This window comes from Ziziphus jujuba, chromosome 7 (assembly GCF_031755915.1).
Source record: "Ziziphus jujuba cultivar Dongzao chromosome 7, ASM3175591v1".
Lineage (NCBI taxonomy): Eukaryota > Viridiplantae > Streptophyta > Magnoliopsida > Rosales > Rhamnaceae > Ziziphus > Ziziphus jujuba.
In genome coordinates, this window is record NC_083385.1 from 27209585 (window position 1) to 27236504 (window position 26920).

The 26920-nt window shown below is 28.5% G+C and overlaps 1 protein-coding gene across 1 annotated transcript; it reads left to right on the forward strand.

The window, feature by feature from the left end:
• The first annotated feature begins 16101 nt into the window (after nucleotides 1-16101).
• Nucleotides 16102-20073, forward strand: LOC107425669 (protein kinase STUNTED). Its single transcript, XM_016035687.4, has 10 exons — nucleotides 16102-16558; nucleotides 16672-16754; nucleotides 17009-17258; nucleotides 17378-18058; nucleotides 18153-18401; nucleotides 18499-18662; nucleotides 18743-18819; nucleotides 18892-19039; nucleotides 19136-19285; nucleotides 19414-20073. The coding sequence occupies exons 1-10, from the start codon at nucleotides 16360-16362 to the stop codon at nucleotides 19651-19653; spliced, it is 2241 nt and encodes a 746-aa protein (XP_015891173.3). The 5' UTR covers nucleotides 16102-16359; the 3' UTR covers nucleotides 19654-20073.
• The last annotated feature ends 6847 nt before the right edge of the window (nucleotides 20074-26920 follow it).

A 26920-nucleotide genomic window follows, 5' to 3' on the forward strand; every position in this document is an offset into this window, starting at 1 on the left:
GTCCTACACTTTATGATGGTTGCTGGCATAAGCCTAAAGTCTGCGTTTGGAGTTTAGAAAATGTGGGAGGAAAAAAAAAAAAAAAAATGTGTGTAGGACAAACTAAAAGGAAAAAAAAAATTTGGGAAAAAATGCAAGGTTTCTTGTGTTTTGGTTGAACAATTTGCAAGAGGGAAAAAAAAAAAATCAATAATTTTCAAATACTGTGGATCTTGCATAAAATTGGGAGAGAGCGGAGAGAGATAGTAAGAGGAAAAAGATGAATTGTAATATTGAGAAAGAGAGAGAGAGAGTTACAGGAAAGAGCATGGAGAGTGAATTGCATGGAGAGTGAATTGGAATGGATAACTTTATAAAAAAAAATACAAACAGTATTTTTTTAAAGAATCAAACATTAGATTTTGGACCATTCTAATTTTTTTTTCTTTTTTTTTTTTTAATTCAAAGCAAAGTTATATGGATTCAAGTTTATATATTTTCACATAAAAAAATTAACGGATCGGATTTAGATTAATTAAATTCCACATAAATACGATTCAACATCATATGTTATCAAGTTTATATGTTATCTAATTCATTTTATAATATAATATATTGATGTGATACAAAATTATATATAGTAAAAAAGAAAATATATAAAATTTTCAATTTTTCTAAAAGAAAAATCTTAGTGTTAGTTGAACACTATGTAAGAATTTAATTAACTTACATTAAAGAGTTCATTTTCCTTATTAGGATTTTAGTATTAAAAGGTAAAATTAAATTAATATTGTTATATATGATTTATCAATTTTATCTTTAAATAAATAAAAATGAATTATAGTCTACTAAATTATTATTTTCTATAATATTATATATATAAGGAAATTTTACGGTGCGGACTTCAATATAGTTTTTGAACAAATTATTATCAATACTCATCTTTTGTATGATAGTATTAACGATAATTTATTCAAAAATCGTCGTCAATAATCTATAATAAAAATATATAAACATATGCACTATAAATAAATTATATATATATATATATATATATATATATATATATATATATATATATATATATATATATATATATATATATATATGTGTGTGTGTGTGTGTTTTGATGACATAAATTAAAGAAGATTCAATATTATCTACTTGTATATGACATAAATTAAAGAAGATTCAATATTATCTACTTGTATAGGTTTTCCTCATGTACTTCATGGATACAAACAAGACTTCAATAAATTGCATTTCATTTTGAGAGATAACATATATGCAAATAACAAGTTGGGGACTATGGTTTCTTACTTGAAATGGAAATAAACAACATATTAATATGTATTGATTATTTTAGGTCAACAATCAGTCCTTAACCGTACGCCATCTTTAAATTATAAAAAAATAAAAATAATATGCAAATCCAATTTCTAAACAAATGATTGCACTCAAAAATTTATAATTAATTTCTAACGAGTGCGTTTATTACCTTAACAATTAAAAGAACTACAAAAACAAAATTCAGCTAAAATAACGAATAACAAGTTGAAAAATTTGAAAGTCTAGAAAATCTGGAAACTTAGAATGCTTGAATGTTGATTTCTGTCCAGAGAATATATGTATGTCTACATGTCCGTATAGAGACCACATCTGATTTCTAATCTTTTATATAACTTTTATGATCTCCAATCCTAATAGTGCTAGAACTCTTTGCACATGCAATTTCACTGAGGCTACAATTCTCATCCCCAAAATTCCGAGCCAGTAATATTCCCCCATCAAATATAGAATAGAACTAGACTTCTGCTCCAATTTGATTTCTTTCCCAAAAAATAAAAAAAAATTCCATTTTGGTCTAGCATGACATTCTTCCATGTTTTAGGCTTGTACTTCTCTATTATGATGTTCAGTCATCTTCTCGGACATAAAAATATTTTTAGCCTTAAAGCATAATTAAAACAAATTGTCCTTTCATCCAACAAAACTTTATTTTCAGCCTTAAAACATAATTAAAACAAATTGTCCATTCATCCAACAAAACTTCAGCCGAAAAACACTTATAAATAATTAGGCCTTAACTTTTATCTTAAAATTTCATTTCTAGACTCTCTTCCTAATCTTTCTTCAAAAGGCCGAAAAGTCCATCTAGGCCTAAAAGTTAAAACATGGATAAATCAATATATATGTATATGAATATACATATATATATATATATATATATATATATATATATAGGATAAGACTCAAGTTGAAATGATTTGACTTTGTTTAAAATCAAATTTTAATTTTGACCTTTAATTTATTACAATTGGACTAGGTTTTTATATTTTTTAGTTTGAGTAATAAAATCAAAAATTAAGATTTAATATCAGATTTTTAAAAAAATCATGTTGTCCTAATCTAGGACTAATGTATGTATGTATATATATATAAATATATTTTTTTGATAGAATGAAAGATTCAAACTCAAGCTCTCAACAGAACACGTTGGACTATGTAGTATGTTGCCAAAGGAACGATTGTAAATTAATTCTGATTAACCTCTATCTTTTGAATATGAAATTTTTTTTTTTTAAGGAACATAATACTTATTATATTACATATATTAGTTTTCTCCCAATTTCAATCTACGCATTCAATTTTAAATTTTCAAGTATCTCAATTTTATTTTTGATGTTAATTAGGTTCTCAATTTTCAACTGTTTCGATTGGAATCCTTAATTTTAATAAAATTTACATCAATAGGTCATAAATTATGTATTTATTGGATATATTATTAGAAAATGTACATACTTAGAAGTTTTTAATGTTTGAATAAGGAAATTTTTTCCTTCACAAAAAAGAAAAAAAGAAAAAAGAAATCATTGAGAAAACTATCAGAATGGCTTGTTTTCTTGGATAAAAAAGGAAGATATATTGTTTACTTCACTTGCTCTCGAAGTTTTAGCAGGAAGAAAGATGTGAAGGGACACCTGCTAAACAACACATGATAAATGCAATTCTAAGACAATCAAAATGTCCAAATTCACAGCCAAATAAACGTAGCATCATTCAATGCAATTCCTTATTTTGTTTCGTAGCTAGTGACCAGATTACTCTTCTATTTGATCACCCATTCCTTCCTTGAATTTTTTTGTTTTTTTGTTTTTTTTTGTTTTTTGTGGGGGGGCAATCATTCCTTCCTTGAATAGTCAAAGATTGGCCATTGCAAATTAATTTATTTTCTTTTTACTTTTTTTTAGTGTCTTTATATGCTAATGGTTGGCTCAATAGGAACATGGCTATGAAACTCACAAACTCTTTAGAAAACAATGTTATCTTGAATACATGGTTTTGGGTGCATAATTTATTGAAGGCATTGCTTAAAAAAGGGTTTTAGTGGCTAAATTTATAATGGTCCAAAGTAAAAGGATTCTTTTGCTTTTCCATAGTTGTCCCTAACATTCATGTGAACAATTATCCCTAACAAGTAACAACAGTTTGACAAAATTGACTGACATTCAAATTAATAATTTATAAATATAATATATGTGTGAGTTTAAACTTTCTTTAGAATGCAATAAATAAAATGGAATGACAAATTCATATTCCATATTTTCTTTCTCCTTTTATCATTTTCGTTCAAAAAGTCCTCAATTTAAATATATATAATGTTATTCATTTCAATCTTAGGTCAATTTCATCTTATTTCAACAAAAGATGAGCTTAATTTTCACGTTAGTCTTGTAGCAATGGCAGATGGAATTGTCATGAATCCACATTTTACAAATAAAGCCAAGTGTTATTAGTCAATGAATACTTAATGTAGAGCCCACACTCAGCCATGAAAATCAGTGTGACAGTGTGTGTAAGGCATGAAATTTTAGGTCAAAATCATAATCTTTCAAGATATTGTTGGCTTGGAAAGTTTTAGTGTAACGGGTCAGCAGGGTGGAGTTGTTAGAATAATAGAATTAGCAGTTGCAGTCAGCATCCTAAAATTCTAATCATCGACCAATATGGCATTTACCTGACTTTTTTTTAACATCATTTTCTCCCTTTAGACTATTATGGTTCCTGGGAATTACGAAATAACAGGTGGAAAGGAAAAAAACAAAAAAAGTATATATATATATATATATATATATAGTTTATTGTTTTTATATGATTAAATACATAACTTTGCTATTTTACCCAAAAAAAAAAAATACATAACTTTACTAGAAGATTAAATACAAATAAAACTTTATCTTTTATGAAAATAAATAAAAATTATTTTTCTTCAGTTTGTCCCAAAAAAATGAAGAATTTTTTCCTTTTTTTTTTATTCCAACAATAATATTAGAGATATAATTGTTTATCAAAATTAATGTTGTGATTAAAGATTTTTTTATTAATTTATATTTAAAATTTACTAATCCATATCTATGTTGTATTATTTTTTTAATTAATAATAAAGATTTATAAATTATTTTGATCATCATTTAATAAAAAAATTTATACGTATAGCCGTATTGATAATTTAAAGTCTAAACACAATATTAATGAATGATTTAAAAAATCAATCAATGACATAAAATTAAACCGACCAAAATTCATGATTGAGTTCAAGTCATGTATCTTCAATGACAGCCTAGATAATTATTCCTTTTCTTGTTCAACCTCTAGCTAGGTCCTATTTTGATCATGACAGTCACATAAAAAAGATCATATATTAATGAAAATCATTGCTTATTTCCATATTTTTTCCGAATGGGCCCCTAGAAGTTTTTTTCTTCTTTCTATGTCATCTACTTTATGCATTTACATAATTTTATTAATAATAATATTTTATCCTTGAAGTATTATATGTTTTGCATGCTATCTTATACGCCAGAGAAACTCTTACATATATATATATATATATATATACAGTCCGTTTATGATGCGGATAGTTCTCATGCAGACCACAGTGTTGGTGACGATTTTTCATAGTATTGGTGATGATTTTCTAAAAAACCGTCGTTAATAGTATAAAAAACCGTCACTAATACTGCAGTCCTCATGCGGACTGTCCTCACCATAGAATTTCCATATATATATATATATATATATGTATATATATATTTTGGGACAAATATCTTATATATGTGGTTTCAAGATTTTAAATTTCTGTATAGATAAAAATATCGAAAATTTAAAATATGAATATTTCCATAAAAATATTGGAAAATATCGAATATCGATAAAAATTCATAAAAAATAATAAAAATTTATTTTAAAAAATAAAAATTTTTGTTAAAATTTTAGCATTAGTTTATTTAAACAATCAATTATCAAATTTATTATAAAAATTACAAAAATAATGAATAGATATTATATTTTTTTTAATCAATCTAATTTATAGTAAGTTGCAACAATCATAAATAAATTATTATTAATAAAAATATGCCCCAAAAAAAATATATATTTAATAAATTGTTTATTAGTTAAGATAAAACAATCATTACAATTACATTATATTCCATAAACATTATCTTAATACTCATAAAACTCTTAGATAATTGAAAATTATTAGTATTTTTCTTATTTTCATTTTGAGATGTGAAATTAAAAAGTAATTATTAAAATATGTATTTCCTTGCTAATTTTTCATCTAATTATTAATATGTCAACTATAAGGATCTTGAATTAAATATAGCTGTCCTTGATATTTAGTATAATATATTCTATCATCTTTTTATTTTTATTTGCTTAATATTATTAATTTAAATGTTATCAATATCAATTCTACATAATATTATATTTTCATATTATTATTTTTCATTTTTATTTAATCAATTATTAACTTATAATTATAGGATTCTAATGAATCCCTCTTATACAAAATGTATAGCAATTATATATATATATATATATATTTATATATATATATATATATATATATATATATTATCAATGAATAGAACTTATTAAGGTTATTGAATTCAATTCATTTTATTTTATTTATATTATTAAATATTTTAAAAACAATTAAAGTGTTTTAAAAAAAAAACTATCACTAAAGTTAATTTAGTAAAATAATTTACTAAACATCAATAATATTTTTGAATTATTTATAAAAAAATCTAAAAATTTTTATAAATATTTCCAAAATTTCCATGGAAATTTTCAAAAATCTATATGGAAATTTTCAAAATTTTGATAGATATTATGAATTTTTTAACCGAATTATTAAGCATTTTATGTATATATTTTGACGGAAATTTCCATGGAAATTGTGTCAAAATTTTAGAAATTTCAATAGATATTATGGAAATTCTATCCGTTTCCATTTGAAACCTAAATTTGATTTCGATCCCTTAAAAAAATGAAAATCTAGAGGAAAATTTAGAAAATTTTTGGATATTTTAAACCTTAAGTGGTTTAACTATTGTTTTGCCGTCTGATTAGTCCAATTACATATTTCAACAAATGAATTTATACAATTTTAATGTAAACTATATTGTATTATTTTATATTGTTGAAGTAAGATTGTATTGTATTATAAATTTTTATTAAAATAAATATTTTTAAGCAAATAAAAATTGATTATTATTATTCATATAATTTTATATAAATAATTGCGTTATAATTAATAAGATTTAAATTATCATTAATGTTTAATATTATAATCATTTTCTTAAATAATTAAATTATATTTAATATATTAAATTGAATTTTAGTCATTATAATAATAAGAATAATAATTACACTACCTATACTATATTAAAAAATTAAGAAAAAAGATTAAAAAAAAAAAGTAATTACAAAGAAATAAGTTAACCTAAAAAATTACAGTGTGTTATTCAAAAAAAAAATAAAAAAAGGAAAGAAAGAAAGAAATGTAGAGCCAAAAAAAGAAGCTTTTAAAATATAAATATATATATATGTATGTATGCAGTCCGTCTACGGTGCGGACGGTCCTCATGCGGACCACAATATTGGTGACAGTTTTTCATAGTATTGATGACGATTTTATAAAAAATCATCGTTAATACTATGAAAAACCGTCACTAATACTGCGGTCCTCATGCAGACCGTTCTCACCATAGAATTTACATGTTTGTATGTATGTATGTATATATGGATTTATTTAATAAAAAAATTCATTGTACCCAAAAAAACAAGAAAGAAAAGAAAAGAAGAGGTATATTAGATGATGTGTTCCATACTATTTTATGCACTTCAATAAACGCATTAGTCCTAACCAAATATTGAAAAAAGGTTCCTCATACAATTTTATCCTTTTTTTAATACATGGTACAAAATACGTCCGATGTTTGTAACTGTTTCATTCTTCTTAAAATGTGTATGTCTAGCTCATCCTTCATTACATAAAATTTATATGATTGGATTACTTAGAAAATGAAACAATAATTTATGAGAAAATGTGAGCATTTATAAAATTTAAGATTTAAAATACAAAACTCAAAATAATTATATAGTTAGGTGAGTAACAATCTTTGTTATTTATTACGTTACTCTCCCTCACAATATAAACTCTTAACATAGTTTCCAAAAGAACAAATCAAGTCTTTTTATTGAGCTGAAAGTATAATGAAGAAAGTGAAGAAACTATTCTTTGCTTTTAGTATATTAAAGTGTCTAATATTCCTTTTGTGTAGGCCATTATAGTATGGTCAAAAGAAAAAAGTTAAATAAAAGAATCATTACGATTGATTAGCTGTAAATGTATTCCTCTTGATGTCTTCAATTTTTAAGTGGGGAAAACAACTTTAATTTGTTTATTTTAAATACTTTTTTTTTCACTTTTATTTTATTATCCATCTTTGGTCTCTCAATCATAATAATAATAATAATAATAATAATAACAATAATAATCTATTTCCGCACACCATCATGGATTTTTTTATCATTTATGTTTTCCCAAGCTGTCAACTCCAAAATTTATCTTAGAAGTAATTAGTTTTCTATTTTCAAATTAATAAAAAGAAAAATGGTGCTTTACTATTCAGGAGAAAGCATATGTATATAAAATTGTAATTCTGAAATAAAGAAAAACATAAAAATTACGAGAAAACTTTAATAATAATTATTTATGACTTAAAAATAAAAATAATAATTAAAATGTATACAAAATTTATTTTTCATGATAATTAACAAGTGTGTAAATTCATTTCTCTTTTTCATTTTTTTTTTCTTGCAAATTAAAATCTTTTTATTATTACTCAAGCATAAAAGTAATAAAAATCAATTATAATCAAAATTTAATCATGATTCCGAAACTAATGCATGTAATTAGAAGCAAAGAAGAGACAAAGACCCACAAGAGCAGACATAAACATACAAACTAATTTAGGGCAAGTTGTAATCAAACAAGCTGTCCAAGTTAATGCAAAAGCTGTCTAATTAATTAGTTAATTAATAATGTTACTGAAATATATTAAATCCATGAAAGAAATATATAGCAGCTCTCCTCTTCATCATTTATTGATTTTCTGTTTCTTTTTTATTGTAATTAATAGATTCTTCTTGTTTACGTTTATACTTTTATGAACTTGTCATCAACTTTTATTAAATTTGTTTGATCCATTTGTATCTTTGTGCGGATTGGAACTTTCTTCTGTCCTTCATTTTTATAGATGAATCCTAAGATTTCAAGCAAAAAACAAAAAGAAAAATAAAATAAAATAAAAGAAAGAAAGACAATACTAAGAGCACACCATCTATTTAGAAATGATCGATATTCTAGGTATATACAATATAAAAGCATGCATCGATTATGGATAAATAATAATTAAATTATTGTTAATTAATTTATTAAATATGTTACCTATAGTAGTGAGTCAAGGCAAGGTAATATTTAAGATTTTTTTTTTTTTTTTTTTTGGTTCAGAAGGTAATTTTTAAGTTAGAAATATTTATCCCCTTAAAAAAAAAATAAAAGAAGTCCAAAGTGAGAAGTATTTACAATTTCCCAGGAAAAAAAAGAAAAAAGATTACAAATATTTAGATAGCATAAATTTGTAGGCTTTGATATGACATTTTGTGATTGATGCCTCAATTGATAAAATGATCTTCTTTTAATTGTAATTAATATCTTTTATTATGTGATATGATTGTTTCTTACAAATGCAGATACCCAATATTATAATTGAAGAATATTTAATAAATTTTTGGAAAGTCACTTTATATTATGCTTATGATTAAAAATGCTTTTGCATACTTAAACTATACGGTATTTTCCTACTACTGTATTTAGAAAACTTTTACATTGCACTTTAAGATATCCTTTCTTAATGCGTTTTTTTTTTTTTTTCAAATTATGTATAGTTTATTTATTTTAATAGTCAACACCTAAACTTTCATTTTATTTTTATTTTAGCATAATTTATAATAGAAAATATTAGCTATCAACAATGATGATGAAGAATTAGTAGATTCCATATACCATATAATAATTTAATTGATTACTTTTAAAATGTTCACTTTCTTACACTATCTTTTTATATAAAAAATAATATATAATTAAATACATCTAATTATCATTTACTGTAGCAATATAATTTTCATTAGTGTTTATCATCAATGGTGACAAATATTAACAATATTTAAAATTAAGATGCATCAGGTATGCAAATACGTGGAGAAGGAGAAAAGCAACATTTTCATATAAAAGCATTTTTAAAATGAATGAAATTGAAAGGTTTAATAATAATAAAAATGAATAATGTATAAACAAATGAGAAAGTTTGCTTTATTGAGGAATGGGTATCATGATCGTTCCAATAATAAAAAACAAATTTAATTTTTTTTTTTTTTTGGTCTAATCTTCTTTGACCCTAACATTCATTCGGATAAATTTTATTATAACCCTTCTATTTTGCATTTTTTTTTTCAATAAATACATCTTTACTTTAGGAAATTTTATTGTTGTCCATCACAAATTATTTTTGTTTCCTTGTAACTATTAATAAACTTTATTTTATTCAAAATAACTTTTTTTTTTAGTGTATACTCTTTTAGTCTTTTTGCTTTCAAATGTGCAAACAATTAATCTATGATCAATCATTATAATTCTATCTACTTGGTGATTAAGCATAATTTTTTACAAAATGCTTGTCTAAAAATTTTATAAAATGAAAAAAGTATATATCATTTGTCACTAATAGTGATGGAACATCAATGAACCTATTTATTGTATGATAATTTATTTAGTTGATTTAAAACTTTCTCATATTAAGTTTTTAGTATAAAAATTAATACATAATTAAATGTATCAAGTTACCATTTGTAATTTCATCATAAATTCTATTAATGTTTTTCACAAGTGATGACAAATATTTCATCATATATTTTATTAATGGTTATCACTAATAATAACAAATAGTAAAATTCAAAATAATATTACAGTTGTTGTTTGGAAATAAGTGTAAAAAAATATAAAAATAAAATAAAATAAAATAATACGTTATGTGTGTGTGTTATGTGTGTGTGTGTGTGTAATGCAAAGGATAGGAAAAAAAAATGTATCAAAATATATACCAAATATCATGTATTAATATTCTATTGATTAATATATTATTAAAACCAAGTTATAGACAAATCAACCTTTTAAGGAATAAATATAAACCGATTAAATATTGACATCTAGTACTTAAGATAGATAGAATGTAGAATGAAGCAAAAATGAAATATGATGAAACTAACGAGCTATAATAAAACTTTTCAAAATGGAGATGCATTATGCTATATATATATATATATATATGAAAGAAGAATAAAAAAATCATTTATCCATTTAACAGCTTCTTTATTCACATTTAAATTATATTAATATTAATTAATTAATAATATATTTAATATATATCATTTAGTTAATAATTTTAGTAAAGAATTTGGTGCTTGTAGCACTATTTTTTTTTCTTTTTTAAATATATGTAATTTCCTTTCTAAATTTTGTCAAAGACTTTCCTTAATTTTTTTTTTATGTAATTTAACCAAATTGATCGACAAGCTAATATTAAAATATATTGTTATTTATATAAATTACAAACTTGTCCAAAATAATTATTTAAAAAAATAAAATTGGTAAAAAAAAAAATGCAAACTAAAATATATATATATATATATATATTGTAGTTGTTGTTGTTTTATTAAAAATAAGTTATAATTTAGAGATATATTTGTTTTTGAAAGTAATTAATTTCAATATTTGATGATTAATTTCACAGTACTCTGAAAAATTTTTAAAAGGTGGCAATCGTACGCAAACAGTATTCTATACCTTAGGGGGAAATTGCTTTGATAAAAAGTTTAGAGATTAAATTGAAACATAAATGAAAATTGAGGAAGAATTCTATATTTTTTCATATATAAAAAACATTTACGACCAAATAGAGATACAACTCAACGGTACAGGTATTCATAGGCTAGGTTATATGGTAAAATTGCTGAAAGTATACCATCATGTATTGGGTTTGATAAAATTTAGGTAAAATCTCCTTCCCTTGCTTTAGTTTATAATATGTTGTATTGCATGATTAATTTATAATATATATATATATATGTTTATATATAATTTCAAAGGTACAAGAGTGGCCCTTAGGGAACAATACATGATAAAGTTATTGGTTTTGAAGCCAATTATCTTCAATTGGACTCTCCGTCCCCTCCCAATATAAAGTAGGAAGGAAAGAAGAAGGTATAAGAATGTTATTTATCACACATACGCACTCAATTTTGTTTTTTAAAAGACCAAATAGTTTTGCTAAATAAATATATCAAGCAAAATCACGATCCATACCTTCAAATGACAACTGATGTCATGGCATTTTAATGAATAGCAAATTAATGTAACTTATATTATTTATTTATTTATTTTTGTTTGGGAATGATTGTCTAAAGAAACATAACTTTATTAGAAAAACCAATTAGTATATCTTAAATATATGGATATTATATTAATTACCGATTTACCGTTTCATTTGGTAAATTAGTGGATTAGGGTATGAATGCTCCAGCTCATTAATTAATTTCCTTTTTTATTTAAATTTCTATCTCTTTTCAGTAAAGTAATGGTTAATGAATAAAAATAAAAAGTAATGGCCATGGTAACAATAATTTATTAAATGGAGATGAAAAGTGACGGATAATAATAATAATGCCTCCATAGAAAATTATTTTTTTAACATTCTAACTATATTCACTAATAAAATATCATAATTAGCTTCAATACTTATATATATATATATATATATATATTATAGGTTTACTACATAACCTTATCCTTTTTTACAATTAGATCTATATCTATATATATATATATATTTTACAATTGAGGAAAAGTATAATTCTTAAATATATTTGATGATTTAAGAAAAGAATATAAACCCTGACAGGTTCTCAATAATAAAGACGACAAAAGTAGAAGAGAAAGATTTCAATACATCCATTTCATTCATAAGAATATAAGTATCTAGGTGTTTGGTTTTCTCAAAATCAGTTTTTTATTTGATTATGTTTTTTGCGTTCTTAGCATTTTCGAAGAGTTTTCCAGCGTTTTTACATCCTTTGCATTTTTCAATGTACAACAACACACTCATAATGATTGATAATAACATAAGTTTGTATTGCATAAACTGAATGAAAATAAGTTATAGAGTTAATATATATCAAGTGAACTAATATCATCCAACTTATATATGTCAAATACTCTTAATGAGAGATGGAAATATAATTCCGTATTGCATTATTTTGACAACTTATTACATCCAATAAATATTTATCGTATAGACCACCATTGTCTAACTTATATATATATATATATATATATATATCAAGTTACTGTAGATTAACTTGAAAACATAAGAACATACGCCAGATTGTATAAACTGGACAAATCTATGCCACGCATACCACAATTGTCCAACTTATGTTTACCATGCTTTTGGACATAAATTTGAAAACATAAGAACAAACGTTTTTGATTATATAAACCGGATGAATCCAGGTGCACTATTACTGCTTACGTTATGTTTACATTGCTGTTGGAGATTAATTTGAAAACATAACAACATACGTTTGGACTATATAAATTAAACGAGTCTATCTAATTTGATAAAATACAATGCAGATCATTATTGTCTAATTTATGTATAATGTGTTATTTTAAATTAAATTCAAAACATAAAAAGATATGTTCGAGTATAAAATGGATGAAAGTTCTATATCTTGTAAACATATATCATATAATTCTATATCATCGAATTTACATATAACACATAACTAGAGAATTTTTCAAATTTTTGTTTGGATACAGTAAATTTCAATGTAGGTCGTCATGCTGAAAGCATTCATATTCTTCTTTTCCTCTTACATTCTGTAACGTAAAAAATGCCACATGAGTGGGGAAAGGAAAGAGATGAAAATTTGAGCCCATGGGTATTTGATGGAGTTTACAGTTTTTTGATTACGAGCGAATTGATTGTATAAAAGAACATCGGCAGCTTTTCAATTTGATTTGATTGGAAACCCTAACCCTAAACCAAAGAGTCGTTTGGCTTCTTTGTTTTCAATTTGTTAAGGGTATTTAATAAAAATTGCATGTTTTAGTGTATTTAGGTTTATTTTAAGTCATTAAGAGTAAAATAAACATAAATGATTTATGTAAGTACCAAAAATAAGTTTTAATGTCAATGTGTGTAAAATGTAGTGTACCAGCTTAGTATGAATAAAAAGTCCAAAATTTTAGGTGATTCATTTTCCTTCTTTTCCCAAAAAAGTGGTTTTATTATGAAATTTTCTTTTTCTTTTTTGGGTAAAATATTGATGAAATTTCCTAAAAATTTATAACACTAGTTACTTCACTTGTTTTTTTTTTTCTTTCATTGCCGCTATAAAAACATGAATAGTGAACTAAAAAAGAAAAAAAGAAGAAGAAGAAAGATTTGTCAAGAAAATTGGAAAAGCAAACAAATATATTCCTTAATGCAGTGGCTTAGTGGACTTCACGTAGGGATTTGAGAGGCAGTTGAGAAATATAATGATGATGTTGGATATGAACTCGGGATTATTATGCGGAAAATCTCCTCAAAGATAATAGAACGATGAATTTTTAAAACATAATCCAAGTATTGAAAACAAGAAAAAAGAAATTTAGTCACAACCGATTGGAATAAGTTATAAACAAAATTTCAGTTTTTTAACAATTGTTAAATAATAAAATTTAGGAATTCTAAATTATCCATAGCAGTTGGCAAAAATAAATGAAAAGTGAGATTATAAATAAATTATTAGCGAGGAGAGTAAAGAAATTGCCACACATTTTTGTTTAGTTCATAAACGAAAATTAAGAGTGCCCTACAAAGTTTATAAGACCACCAACGTCAATTGATGTGTTTTTTTTTTTCATATTAAATAAATAAAAATTGATTTAGTTTTGAATAGTCTACTGAAAGTGCCTGCTTTTTAGCATTTAGTAACAAGGCACAAAAAAAAGAAAAAAAAAAAAGAAAAAAAAAAAGCAAAGCAAAAAGTAAGAGAATATTGATGCTTGGCAGAAAAGAAAGGAAAAAGGTTGTGATTGAGAACCACTTTCATCAATAAACAAAGAAAAGTGGTTGGCTGCTACGCATGGCCTAATTACATGGTCTCTATTGGGTCATTGAATTACTGTACATAGTATGACTTCGTAGGACAACCCTATTGGGTCATTTAATTACTGTACATAGTATGACTTCGTAGGACAATCCACCTAAATAATTTGTTACATTACACAACCAATTCATATATATATATATATATATATATATTTTCCTGAAAAGAAAGTATGAATTCATATTCAATTTAAGTCTATAAAAAATACTCTTGCATAAAATAAAATAAAAACCCTAAATAAAAAAAATATTAAAAAACTATATAAAATAAAAAGAAATTTGAAACTTCAATTTTTTATTTTTTTTTGGGGGCTATGGAAAATAATACACTGTAGTATATTTGGATAGGCAATCAATATGAGGAAGTCCTTCATGAATTAATTTCCCGAGTTAAATGCAATCAATGTGTTTCTAAAAAACAAGTAAACATTAATTTTTTATATAATGTCGTGGAAGGATAAGTTATATATATATATATATATTACATAAAATATATAAAGATGCTTCTGTTTTCATTTTTATGCTCAAACAACTAAAACCATTTTTTCTCAAAAAAAAAAAAAAAAAAAACTCAATCACTTCGATTTTATAATCAATCTCTCTCCAATTTTCTCTGTTTTTGTTTTTGTTCATAATCCCTCTCTTTCTTATTCAATTCTTAAAAACATCAACGTTTATAGATTTCTACATTTTAATTTTATACTTTTCATAGTTTCCTAAGATGATAGTTTTCTCTTCATTTTTTATCACCTTTTTTTTTCTTTTAAATTGGATGGATTTTTTGTTGTCATTATTTGTTATTTTAAAGTAGATGTATTTTTCATTATATGCTTTTTATTTTTTTTGTTATGGTTTAAAATATCAAAAGTCATTTATTATTTATTATTATTAAATTGGCTCTGACAACTTTTTAGATGAGAATGATTCTTCTTAAGTATTTATATATATATATATATATATGGACAGTTCTTAAGTATATTTAACTAACAATTAAAATATATTACCAAAAAAAAAGCTAAAAATTAAAATAGTAAAAACGTTACACTTTATTTAAAACTTTAATATTATTGCACTCTTTTAGCTAGGGCATTTTAGCAAATTTATAATTAATTTTCACTACTGGTTTTTATGGATATTAAAATTTTTAACCAAATTGACTTTGAAACTTAAAAAAAATTTTTTTACATGATTTTACAATCTCTCTCTCTCTCTCTTTTTTTTTTTTTTTGGTTTTAAAAACAAAACTTTCATATAATTTTATTTTCCTTTTTTTTTTGTTAATTACACTTCAATAGTTTGAAAAAAATTGAAATTAAAAAGGGCAAAATTGAAACAATCTAGATTTAATGGTCAAAAATATAATTTTCACAGACTATAACGTATTAAAATATAAATAGTCTTTCTGTTGTAATTAAAAATATATATATATATATATATATCTAAATGGAGGAGGAGAAAGAGAGTACAGGATAAAAAGAAGTGAAAGAGAAGCAGCGTAACATTTCTCTAAAGGACAGTTTATTTCGATGAGTCACGTTGGATCCATAAAACAAATACACAAAAACCAAAAAACCAAAACAAAACAAAACAAAACCCAGTCTCAGGCCACAACCAGGATTCGATTTCCCAATTCCCAACCAAATCAAACAAACAAACATCGCCTTCCTCTTCTCTCTCTCTCTTCTAATGCCTTAAACCACGACAGCACGACGTCGTTTCAGGTTCCGGTTCCGGTTCCGGCTCCGTTTTAGCGATGTTGATCCAGGAATGTACAGCAGGAAAGCCAGAAGATGCCGGTCACCCCGACCCCGTCGCCGGTGGCAACCGGACTACGGTGGTCGTGGGAGTCAAGTTGGACTCGCAGAGCCGGGAGTTGCTGACATGGGCTCTTGTCAAAGTGGCTGAGCCTGGGGACCAAGTCATTGCCCTCCATGTGCTCGACACCATTACTGGTTTTTTCTTTTTTAACTTTCTCTCACTCTTCTACTTTCTCTGATTTATTACTGTAATTGGGTTTTCGATTTATTTATGGGATTTCTTTTTGGTAATTTTTTTTTTTGGTCAGAAAGTACGTCTTCGTTGCTCTCTCTTGTAAAGACATTCGAATCGGTGCTCTCTGTCTATGAAGGTTTTTGCAATTTAAAGCAGGTACGGTTTAACATTTCGGTCTTGGGTTTTATTTTTTATTTACTGTTCAGTTTTCTGTTTGGATGATGAGAAAGTGTGGGAAAAGCTGAGACTGTTCTTTCTCTGCCATATATTTATTTATTTTTTCTTTAAAGTTTATCTTTTTTTTTTTGTTTTGTTTTTTTTTTTTTTGGGTGTAGGTTCGTTTGAAATTATTCCTTTTTTTCCTCTTTGGGTTGTTGAAAGATATTGAAAGTGGGTGAATCCGTGAACAGGTTGATCTAAAGCTTAAAGTCTGTAAGGGAAAGTCAGTCCGGAAAATCCTAGTACGGGAAGTGAAATCTCACCCTGGAGCTACTGTGGTGGTAGGAACTTCCAAAACCCACCACAGAATCCGGTCATCGGCCTCGGTAGCTAAGCATTGTGCAAGACACCTGTCAAGGTGTTTCTCTGTTTTTGCTGTTGATAATGGCAAAGTTGTGTTCAAGAGGGAAGGAGCCGGTTCTAGTGCTGATCAATTTCAAGGTTTTTAGTCATTTCTTTTTGACTTGGGGAGAGCATCTGGATTTGGTTTTGTTTTTATATGAATTTGATTTGGGTGTTAGCATTATGCTTATACCTGTTTTTCTTTTTTGGTCAAACAGATACTAATTCATCTAATCGGAATAAGAATAATGTCGGCTCTGTTCATAAGTCTTTGGTCAAGAACGTTAACTTACAAAATGATACAAAATCTAGTAAATGCCACCATCGTATACGGAAATCCTGTTCGAAGTGTAGAAACAAGAGTGACTGGATGAGTTCTATATCGGATTCTCAGTTTTCGTATAATTCTGGAAGCCAATTTGAGGATGAGTTGCCTGATGATGATGTTGAGAACAATTCCTTGGCTTTGGTACCATTTCAAAGATCTGAGATTGCTTCCAATTCCATGGTGAGTCAAGATTCAAAAGGCTTGAAATCCGGCTGGCCATTTCTCCGTCGTGTATTTTTGCCGAAGCAGCAATATGTAGAGAAATCAGTGAAAAAGTCTTCTGTGTTTCAACGGGTACTGAAGCTACCCAGCTGGCATTCTTCAGCTGTAGTCTATCCCGATCAGAAACAAAGTAATTCCGATCAGGATGAAGATCATTGTTCTTCTCTTGATGGAGAAAGTGGAGCAATTGTTCCTTTTGGATCTAATATGGTCCGCCATCCTCTTTCTCCTAACCATGGCATGGAGAGCTTCCCTGAAGAGTTGTTGAATTTGCATGAGAAGTACTCGTCCACCTGCAGATTATTTAGTTTTCAGGAACTTTCGCTGGCAACATCTAACTTTTCACATGGTTAGTTTTCTCCACCTAACTTTTTATGGTCGTCTATTTGAGCTTGGTTCAAACATGGAAGTTATTCTAACAAGGTTCAAATTTTGATTTTCAGAGAATATGGCTGGGAAAGGTGGTAGCAGTCATGTTTATAGGGGTTGTCTTCCAGATGGAAAGGAATTGGCAGTGAAAATCTTGAAGCCATCTGAGGATGTGGTGAAAGAGTTCATTCAGGAGATTGAGATTATTACCACCTTGAACCACAAGAACATAATTTCCCTATTTGGATTCTGCTTTGAGGGTGGCAATTTACTCTTGGTTTATGATTTTCTATCGAGAGGAAGCCTAGAAGAGAACCTTCATGGTGATTAATTGTTTATATTCAGTGTTTTAGATTGAATAAAATTACAATTATTCCTATTTTGTATTTCTTAACTTATAGTGAGTACTTCCTGATCAAGGTAATAAGAGGGATGGTAATGTGTTTGGTTGCCAAGAGAGATATTATGTGGCTGTTGGTGTAGCTGAGGCGCTGGACTATCTACACAGTGGCATAGAAGAACCCGTGATTCACAAGGATGTCAAATCATCGAATGTCCTTCTTTCTGATGATTTTGAGCCACAAGTGCTTTTCTTTAATTTATATCTTTCTCTGCTTAATTTTTAGAAGCTTCCCAGTTTTATAACCATTCTGTTGTTTTTCAGCTCTCAGATTTTGGACTTGCTAGTTGGGCATCAGCTTCATCGCAGATCACTTGCACTGATGTTGCAGGAACCTTTGGGTGTGTAATTTATTTCTTTCTGTTTTTCTTTCTTGCATCAGATATTATAGCTAACATTCCCTTCTGTTGCAGTTACTTGGCTCCAGAATACTTCATGCATGGTAAAGTAAGTGACAAAGTTGATGTCTATGCATTTGGCGTCGTACTCCTTGAGCTTCTTTCAGGTAAAAAACCAATCAATAATGAATCTCCAAAGGGTCAGGAAAGCCTCGTAATGTGGGTAAGTTCTTGAAACTGTATCTTTATGTGTTCTATTGGCTTAACTCTGTATTTTCTTGTTGGTTTTCAATATCACAAGGGTTTACAATAACTACAGGCAAAGCCAATATTGAAGAGTGGGAAAGTTTCCCAACTGCTAGATCCAAGCCTTGGCAGGGATTATGACCATGATCAGATTGAGAGAATGATATTGGCAGCTACCCTTTGCATTAGACGTGCACCTAAATTACGGCCTCAGATAAGTCTTGTGAGTTTTCTTCTTCTTTTAGTCCAATGCGGCTTGGTTGTTGTTATTATAATGATAATTATTATTATTTTCCAAGTTTTACATGTATTTCATTTATATATTTTGTTATTGCTCTTTGATCTCTGCAGGTTTTGAAGCTACTCAAAGGTGATGAGGAAGTTATGAGATGGGCAAGGCAACAAGTGATTGAGTCTGAAGAACTTGATGTTGTGGATGAAGAAATGATTTCAACTAACATTCAGTCCCATCTTAACCTTGCATTGCTAGATTTGGAGGATGATTCTCTTTCTATTAGCAGCGGTGAGCAAAGCATCTCAGTAGAGGATTACTTACAAGGGAGATGGAGCCGTTCATCAAGCTTTGACTAGCTGAGTTTTTATATCGAATGCAGTTGTGCAAGTAAACATTCCTCCTAAACGTTGTTGTCTGTTTAGTTTTTTGTATATTCCTTCTTGTGTTTGTTGTTTTAAACATTTGGTTCACTCACTTAACAACCGGTGTCTCGGAAGTGAGGTTGTTATGAAGAGTTTTGACCCCCTCCTTGACTTCCTTGACTTGTAGTTATTTTCCCAGTCCAAATATCGTAGGGCTGGCTTTGTATTCAATCCTACGATTCTTGTGTATGATTCGAATCTTCTCTGGGGTGAATGAGGTCGAGAGGAAATGGGATTTGATGCTAAGGTCATATGTTGTGTCAAGCTCATTAATTTATAGTTTCCACATGGTGTATATGAAGGGTGTTGAACATAATGAATCAAGCCCTGCAGGTATCCTTTCTGATATAATCAGCAGTTATTGTTTTTCTGGATTAATAACACAATTGTAGTAAATTGAGACGAAAAAAATATAGACACCAATACATTGTGCTAATCATGCAGTCAACAACCCCATAATCCTCGTCCCTTTGTGAGCAGTCTGGTTGTCAGTGATCACTATTGTTAAATCCCATATTTTGACTTCGATTAGGTTTGGAGCTAAGAAATCCCCTCCCCTAATATATATAAGAGGTTCAAATAAAGAACGGGCCCCCAAAGCCTTTCATTCAGAAATGAAAGACTTGTTAAGTTTAGCTGAAACTAGGATGAGAACAATGGTAATTTGAGCTTTGGAAGATGGGTTTTGCTTTGTCGTTTGAATTCATGATCATAAAAACGAAAAAGAAAAGAAAACGAAAAGCAAAAGTAAAAGAGAACGAACGCTGTCAGTTTGTTAAAGCATGTTTTTTGGGTCTATAAGTTGGAAATTTATTTTCTTATATAAAGTTCATTTTTAATGGTTAATAATATGGTATTCAAAATTTTAAATGGTAAGGTATGCAAAATTTTAAGGGTAAAAAGAAACAGAAACAATATGGTAGGCAAAATGGAAAAAATTAATGGTGTTTAAACAACAAAGAAGATTTTGCGCTGCCTAGTAAAAATCCAAACTATATATATATATATATATAGTTGGTTCGTTTCTCATCGGGTCACCCTGATGGAATTGATGCACACTTCAACATCTCATAACATGTTGCAGAAAACTTTGTTAACTAACATGTTGCATGATGTTAGAATCCGCACCAAATTTTATCAGGGTGTTTTTGATGAGAAACTGACTCTCTCTCTCTCTCTCTCTCTCTCTCTATATATATATCTATCTATATATATAATAATAATAATAATAACAATAATAATTTTCACTACCTGTGCAATCTAATAACAAAATAAAAAAGAAAAAAAGGGACAATTTTTTATTTTTTATTTTTAAATTAGAAAACTTTTTGTTAAGAACTTAGTAAATCATTTTGAAAACTTGAGCTAGCCACTCAGTATTCGCAATTTTCATTTTATCCTTTCAGCGCATATCTAGCTAAACAATGAACAACTCTGTTTCCTTACAATTAAAAGAAGACCTAAAACATCTAAAAGAACTAAGACTTAATATGTCTTCAACAAGAAAACAATTAAACCCTAAAACACATCTAAGCTCTTAATAATAGAAATAGCCAATTGTGAGTCACTCACAATTTCTTCATCACTTTTACCAACTTGCTTGCAAAAAAGAAAAGCTTCTTTTATTGCTATCAATTCCACACTTAGAGGGCTACAAAAAAACTTGATGGATGCCACCATATTCATATCTACAACAATACAAATACCTGTTTTTGTAATTCTCTAACTTCAAAAAACGCAAAAAAACAAACATAAAAAACAAAAATAGAAATTGAGAAGAAAAATAATGTATTATCTCTCATAAATCAATATAAAAAAAACAAAACCCTTCTATTAAACTCTCCTTGCAAAAGTGTCAAATTTATATAAGATTATAAAATTCTATATTGCTTGTGATACAAGATTGAAAAGCTTAAGACGTATTTATAAGCTTATAAGGTAGCATTTTTTACAAAATAACTTAACTACCAAGTAAACTTAGAGAATAAGTAAAAACTATAATGCATTGGGCTTTAATAAAAGGTTGAACCTCATAATTCTTGTTTTCCAACTGCATTTCAAAACTGATGGTCATTTACTATTCATTCTAGCTATGTCTTGTGCGACAATCTTTGTAAACATGCATGCTAAATTATGAATCTTCATCAATTCGATTAGTTTATACTCTATCACATGGTGTATCCAATGATAGTGAATATCTATGTACTTGGTATGAGAATGATATATTGAGTTTTTGCTCAAACCATGACACTTTGACAGTCACAGTGTATCTTATAGTCCTTTTGTTTGATAACCAGTTCATTAAGTAAACATTTAATCACAACATTTCCTTATTAGCTTCTGCTGCAGTAATATACTCTGCTTCAGTCATAGATAAGTTACACAGTTCTGCATTCCTGATTGCCATGATATAACTCCTTAAAAAAAAAGTATAAAAATAACTTGAAGTAGATTTCCTACTATCAAAATCCTCGACTATATCTGCATCTATATAATCTTCTAGAATTGGATTACCTTTCCCATAACACAAGCATACCTTTGATGCATAATTACTATACCTAAGAATCTACTTAACTGCTTGCTAATTTTATTTCCAAGATTTGAAAGAAAGCTACTCACGATACCCATTGTATAGCAATGTCTGCTTTGGTATGTACCATTGCATACATAAAACTTCCTAACGCGAATCTGCCTATGCCCGCATAACTGACAATCCTCTGGGATGCTGACCCTATACAAATGAAGACCGGACCAATCACTAGGGCTCAAGCTAAGATGTTTAGGGACAACATTGATGCTTTTATCCAGGGGGTAATTCATTCTCAAGAGGGCTTGTCCATACCCGAAGATCCAAGACCTGTTTTGGGCATACAAGTGGTGGAAGCCGATACGGACCCAGGTAGCGGTTTTGGTGCATTTATGGATTCTGGACAGCGGGAAACAGGGTCAAATCTTATTGAATTCACTTGATACCACTAAGAAGTCATGGGAACTGGTTAAGGCTGAAGTTAAGCTGTTCATTTAAGTGGTGTGCGGATGAGAGAGAAATTGGCCGGGTTTTGCTGTATTTTTCCTCTGGCTTTACAGTATTTTGCTGGGTTGGCTTTTGCTCTTTCCTCCAAGAAAGGACAACGTGTGAGACTTCATGATCAGCCTATTTAGCATCCTAAAAAGCATATGGAAGCTGATTTGGAGCCTAATTGGTCAAAGATTGATCAAAGTCAACTTAGTAAAAAATATAGTATTTTAGTTTCCTAATTTGGTTTCTACTTTTTGTTTTAGGAAATTACCTTTACTTTTTGGTTTTCATTTATTTATTTTCCGGATAAATAGGTTTTGAAAAGTTATTACTTATTATTTTCATTGTAAATTAATTAATTTCTAATTCAAAATAAAAGAATTAATTAATCAAAATTAGATTAGGAAAGAAGGAGACTTTCGGCCATATTAGGAATCTTCATTGCATGGTCGGTTTTACCTATTGTAATTAGGGTTTTTTTGTTTCCTCTTAGCCTATAAAAGGGCTTATTTTTTAGCAAGAATACATCATTAATAATATTCAAAATTTATTTTGTGAGATTGAATTTCTCTTTGTTCTTTTGAACACCTAAAATACCATTGGTGAATGAGTGTTTTAGCTTAACTTATCAATAGGACTTCCATCACCTATTGTGGCATCTTCATTATATACCAAGGTTTCTAATCACAGGTTGGTTAGGGGTCAAGGTGACCATTAGAACTTGAACATAATTAGATCTGGGCTAATATAATACAGGTTTAGACGCAGGTCATCCTAGATTCGTATCATTTGGTATCAGAGCCAAATTTTATTCAAGTTTGATCTATCTTTATTTGTTTTATTTGTTTTTATGTTAATCTGAAATTTTAGCATTACGTTAAGGTTGCATCCATCTCATAAACGTTCATCACCTTAAAAAAAAAAAAAAATGGAACTCATTCCTAGTTAAAATAGGCTTTCCTAGTTTTACTGTATTTTTTGTTTCCTAGTTTGTTGGTTGTTTCATCATCTTTGTTCTTGTTCATTTTGTTATTTTTGATTTTCCTTTTCAGTTTAGTCTTAACTATTTGCATTCATATATTCAAAAAAAAAAAAAAAAGTGTGTGTGCAGCAACATATAAAAAAAAAAAAAAAACTGCACAATTTGTATTTTGTTTTGGAGGTCACAGGTTTGGTGATTATTTGGTGTTGGAATTGCAATTTTGGTGTTGATTCTTGCTACTACAGTTGTCTTATGTTCTATGGGTTAAAAAAAAAAAAAAAGAAGAAGAAGAAGAAAAAAAGCCGAATTAAAAAAAAAATCGGTTTGTTGAGTTTGGTGTTGAAATTTGGTGCTAGAAATTTCTTGGAGCTGTTGATTTGTTAATTATTTATTCAATATTTGGAGTTTATTTTTGTCGCTGGATATTTGAATTTTGGATGCTTAAATTATTAGGATTAAAATTACTTAAAGGACTTGATAAAAACTTGAATTACAAGAACAACAACCAACACTATTCTTTAATTTTGTTCGAATTGATTCTTGTTTGCGTTTGAAATTTTTTTCCTAAAATTTTATTTTAGAATCCTTAATTTCTTACCATATGGTCCAGTTCTTATTGATTCCAAAATTTTATTTGTTAATTTGCCTTATTTTGCCTAGAAAAGCCGAAAACTAGGTTTCGCCAATTCATTCGGTATTGCTTGCTTTTGCTACTGTTTTTTTAATAAGTTAAATTAAAATATACTTGTGATCTAATTGCTGTTTTGTGGGTATTTTAATTAGAACTTTGAGAGAATTCATTAAGTGGGAAAAAGCAAGAGTATGTGAGCTTCAAAGAGGGTAAAAGCAGAAACTAGTGTGCAAACACGAGTGTTAAGACCTTGTTTGAGTGAAACACGTGAGGCAGTGATTTTTGGTGAGAATTTATTTTATTTTGCATTATTTATAGTAACATGGCAGATTCAAGGTTGAGGAGAGGAGATCCATTACTAAGAATTAATGAAGAAGAATACGTAGGATTCCATGGTGATTGACGAGCTATGGGGAGTGGTGAGCAAACAGATGTGTGGGCTGTCTTGGAACAATTGCAGCGGATCAATGCTCAATTTGACCACATAAATCAAAGGATGGATAGAATAGAAACATCTCATGGTGGACCAAATTTGAGGCAAGAGTTCCATGGAGGTCGAGGAGGCCGTGGACGACCTAGAGAGGAGTTTGAAGAGGAAAATTTTGGAGATGATTTCGAGGAAGGAATGGATGAAACACTTGCTTCCCAAGAGAGGCTAGGTCATGGGTGGCATAGGAGAGAGGAGATAGATGATGATATTGGCAACATCAAGGTAAACATACCACTTTCATAGGGAAAAGTGATCCGGAGGCTTACTTGGAATGGGAGGAATGAATGGAGATGATCTTTGATTGCCATAACTATTCGGAAGCTAAGAAGGTGAAATTGGCAGCAATGGAGTTTGGACATTATGCATCCCATTGGTGGACTAATGAGCAGAACACCTAAAGGAGAGTAGGTGAAGAATTGATCACTACATGGAGACAAATGAAAGGAGCCATGAGGAAGCAATTTGTACCATCACACTATCATAGGTTGCTGTATCAAAGGCTTCAATCTTTATCTCAAGGATGTTGGTCCGTGGAGGATTATTACAAGGATATGGAGATGCTTATGATGAGGTTAAGCATGAATGAAGATAAAGAAGCAACCATGGCAAGGTTTCTTGGTGGGTTGAATTGTGTAATAGCTAATCAACTAGAATTGCAACAATATGTGGAATTGCAGGAGATGTTGCATGTGGCTATTAAATTAGAGCATCAATTCAAGAGGAAGGGTGTAGGCTCATGGTTTGGAAGTGTTTCCAACAGCGGAAGATCAAATCCAAGTGGCTGAAGAAACAATCCTACCTTTGAAAACAAGCCAAAGCCGAAAGTTGGAAAGGAAAGTTCAAATCGGCCAAAGAGAGAAGCTAGAACCGAATCTGTCCATGCACCAAGGAATGAGGTAAAATCTAATCCTAAACCTTCAAGATCTAGAAAAATTATTTATTTTAAGTACCAGGGATGAGAACACATTGCTAGTCAATGCCCGAATAGAAGAATCATGGTGTTAAAGGGTAAGGTGAGCTAGAATCGGAAAGTGGAGATGAAACCGAGCAAGAAGAGGAAGACTTTGAGGATGAAGCCGAAACCTTGCATGCATCCAATGCCAAATTAAACTTGGTTTCTAGGATAGTACTTGCTGTGTACAAGGATGAGGACCAAGTTCAAAAAGAAAATATCTTCCACACCCGATGTGAAATCCAAGGTAAGATTTGTGGCATGATAATTGATAGTGAAAATTGTACAAATGTAATTTGTAACATTGTGGTTGATAAATTAGGCTTAACAACTATTAAACATCCCGAACCATATAGATTATAATGGCTTAATGATGGTGGTGAAATGAAAGTGAATAAACAAGCCAAGGTAAAATTTAGCATAGATAAATATGTGGATGTTGTTTTGTGTGATATTGTGCCTATGTATGCCGAACATATTCTATTAGGTAGACCATGACAATTTGATAAAGATGCTATTCATTTTGGTCGAGAAAATTGTATTGTTTTTAGGTTTAAAGGAAAGAAGGTCAACCTGGAGCCATTGACTCCCAGGGAAGTATATAGAGACCAATTAAAAATACAACAAAGGAGAGAAGCCGAAAAGATCAAGAAGAAAGCTAGTATGGCACCAACGACTTCACCATCCATCCAAGAAGGTAAGTCCAAGCTTGATGTCCAAGGTAAGCATTCTAAAACAAAAATTGAGTGGAAAAATCATGAGAAAGCCGAATGTAGGGTGAGAAAAATGGAGAAACCTAAAAGCCATTGTGAAAAACCCGAGAGAGAGGGGAGTTGTGCGGTGGCCGAGAGAGAGAAAGGAAAAGGAAGAAAAGAAATTAAAAATAAAAATTTTTATTTGAGTTTTGGGGATGTTAATAAAGCTATCTTGAGTGAGAAACCATTGCTGATCATGATTTATAATGATAATTATTTTAATGATCAAGCTAACTTTGAAGATTTTGAATTGCCAAGTTCAATTCTTTCTCTTTTGCAAGATTTTGGATATGTCTTTTTGGATGAAATTCCAAATGGATTACCACCTATTAGAGGGATTGAACATCAAATTGACTTTGTTCCAGGGGCTGC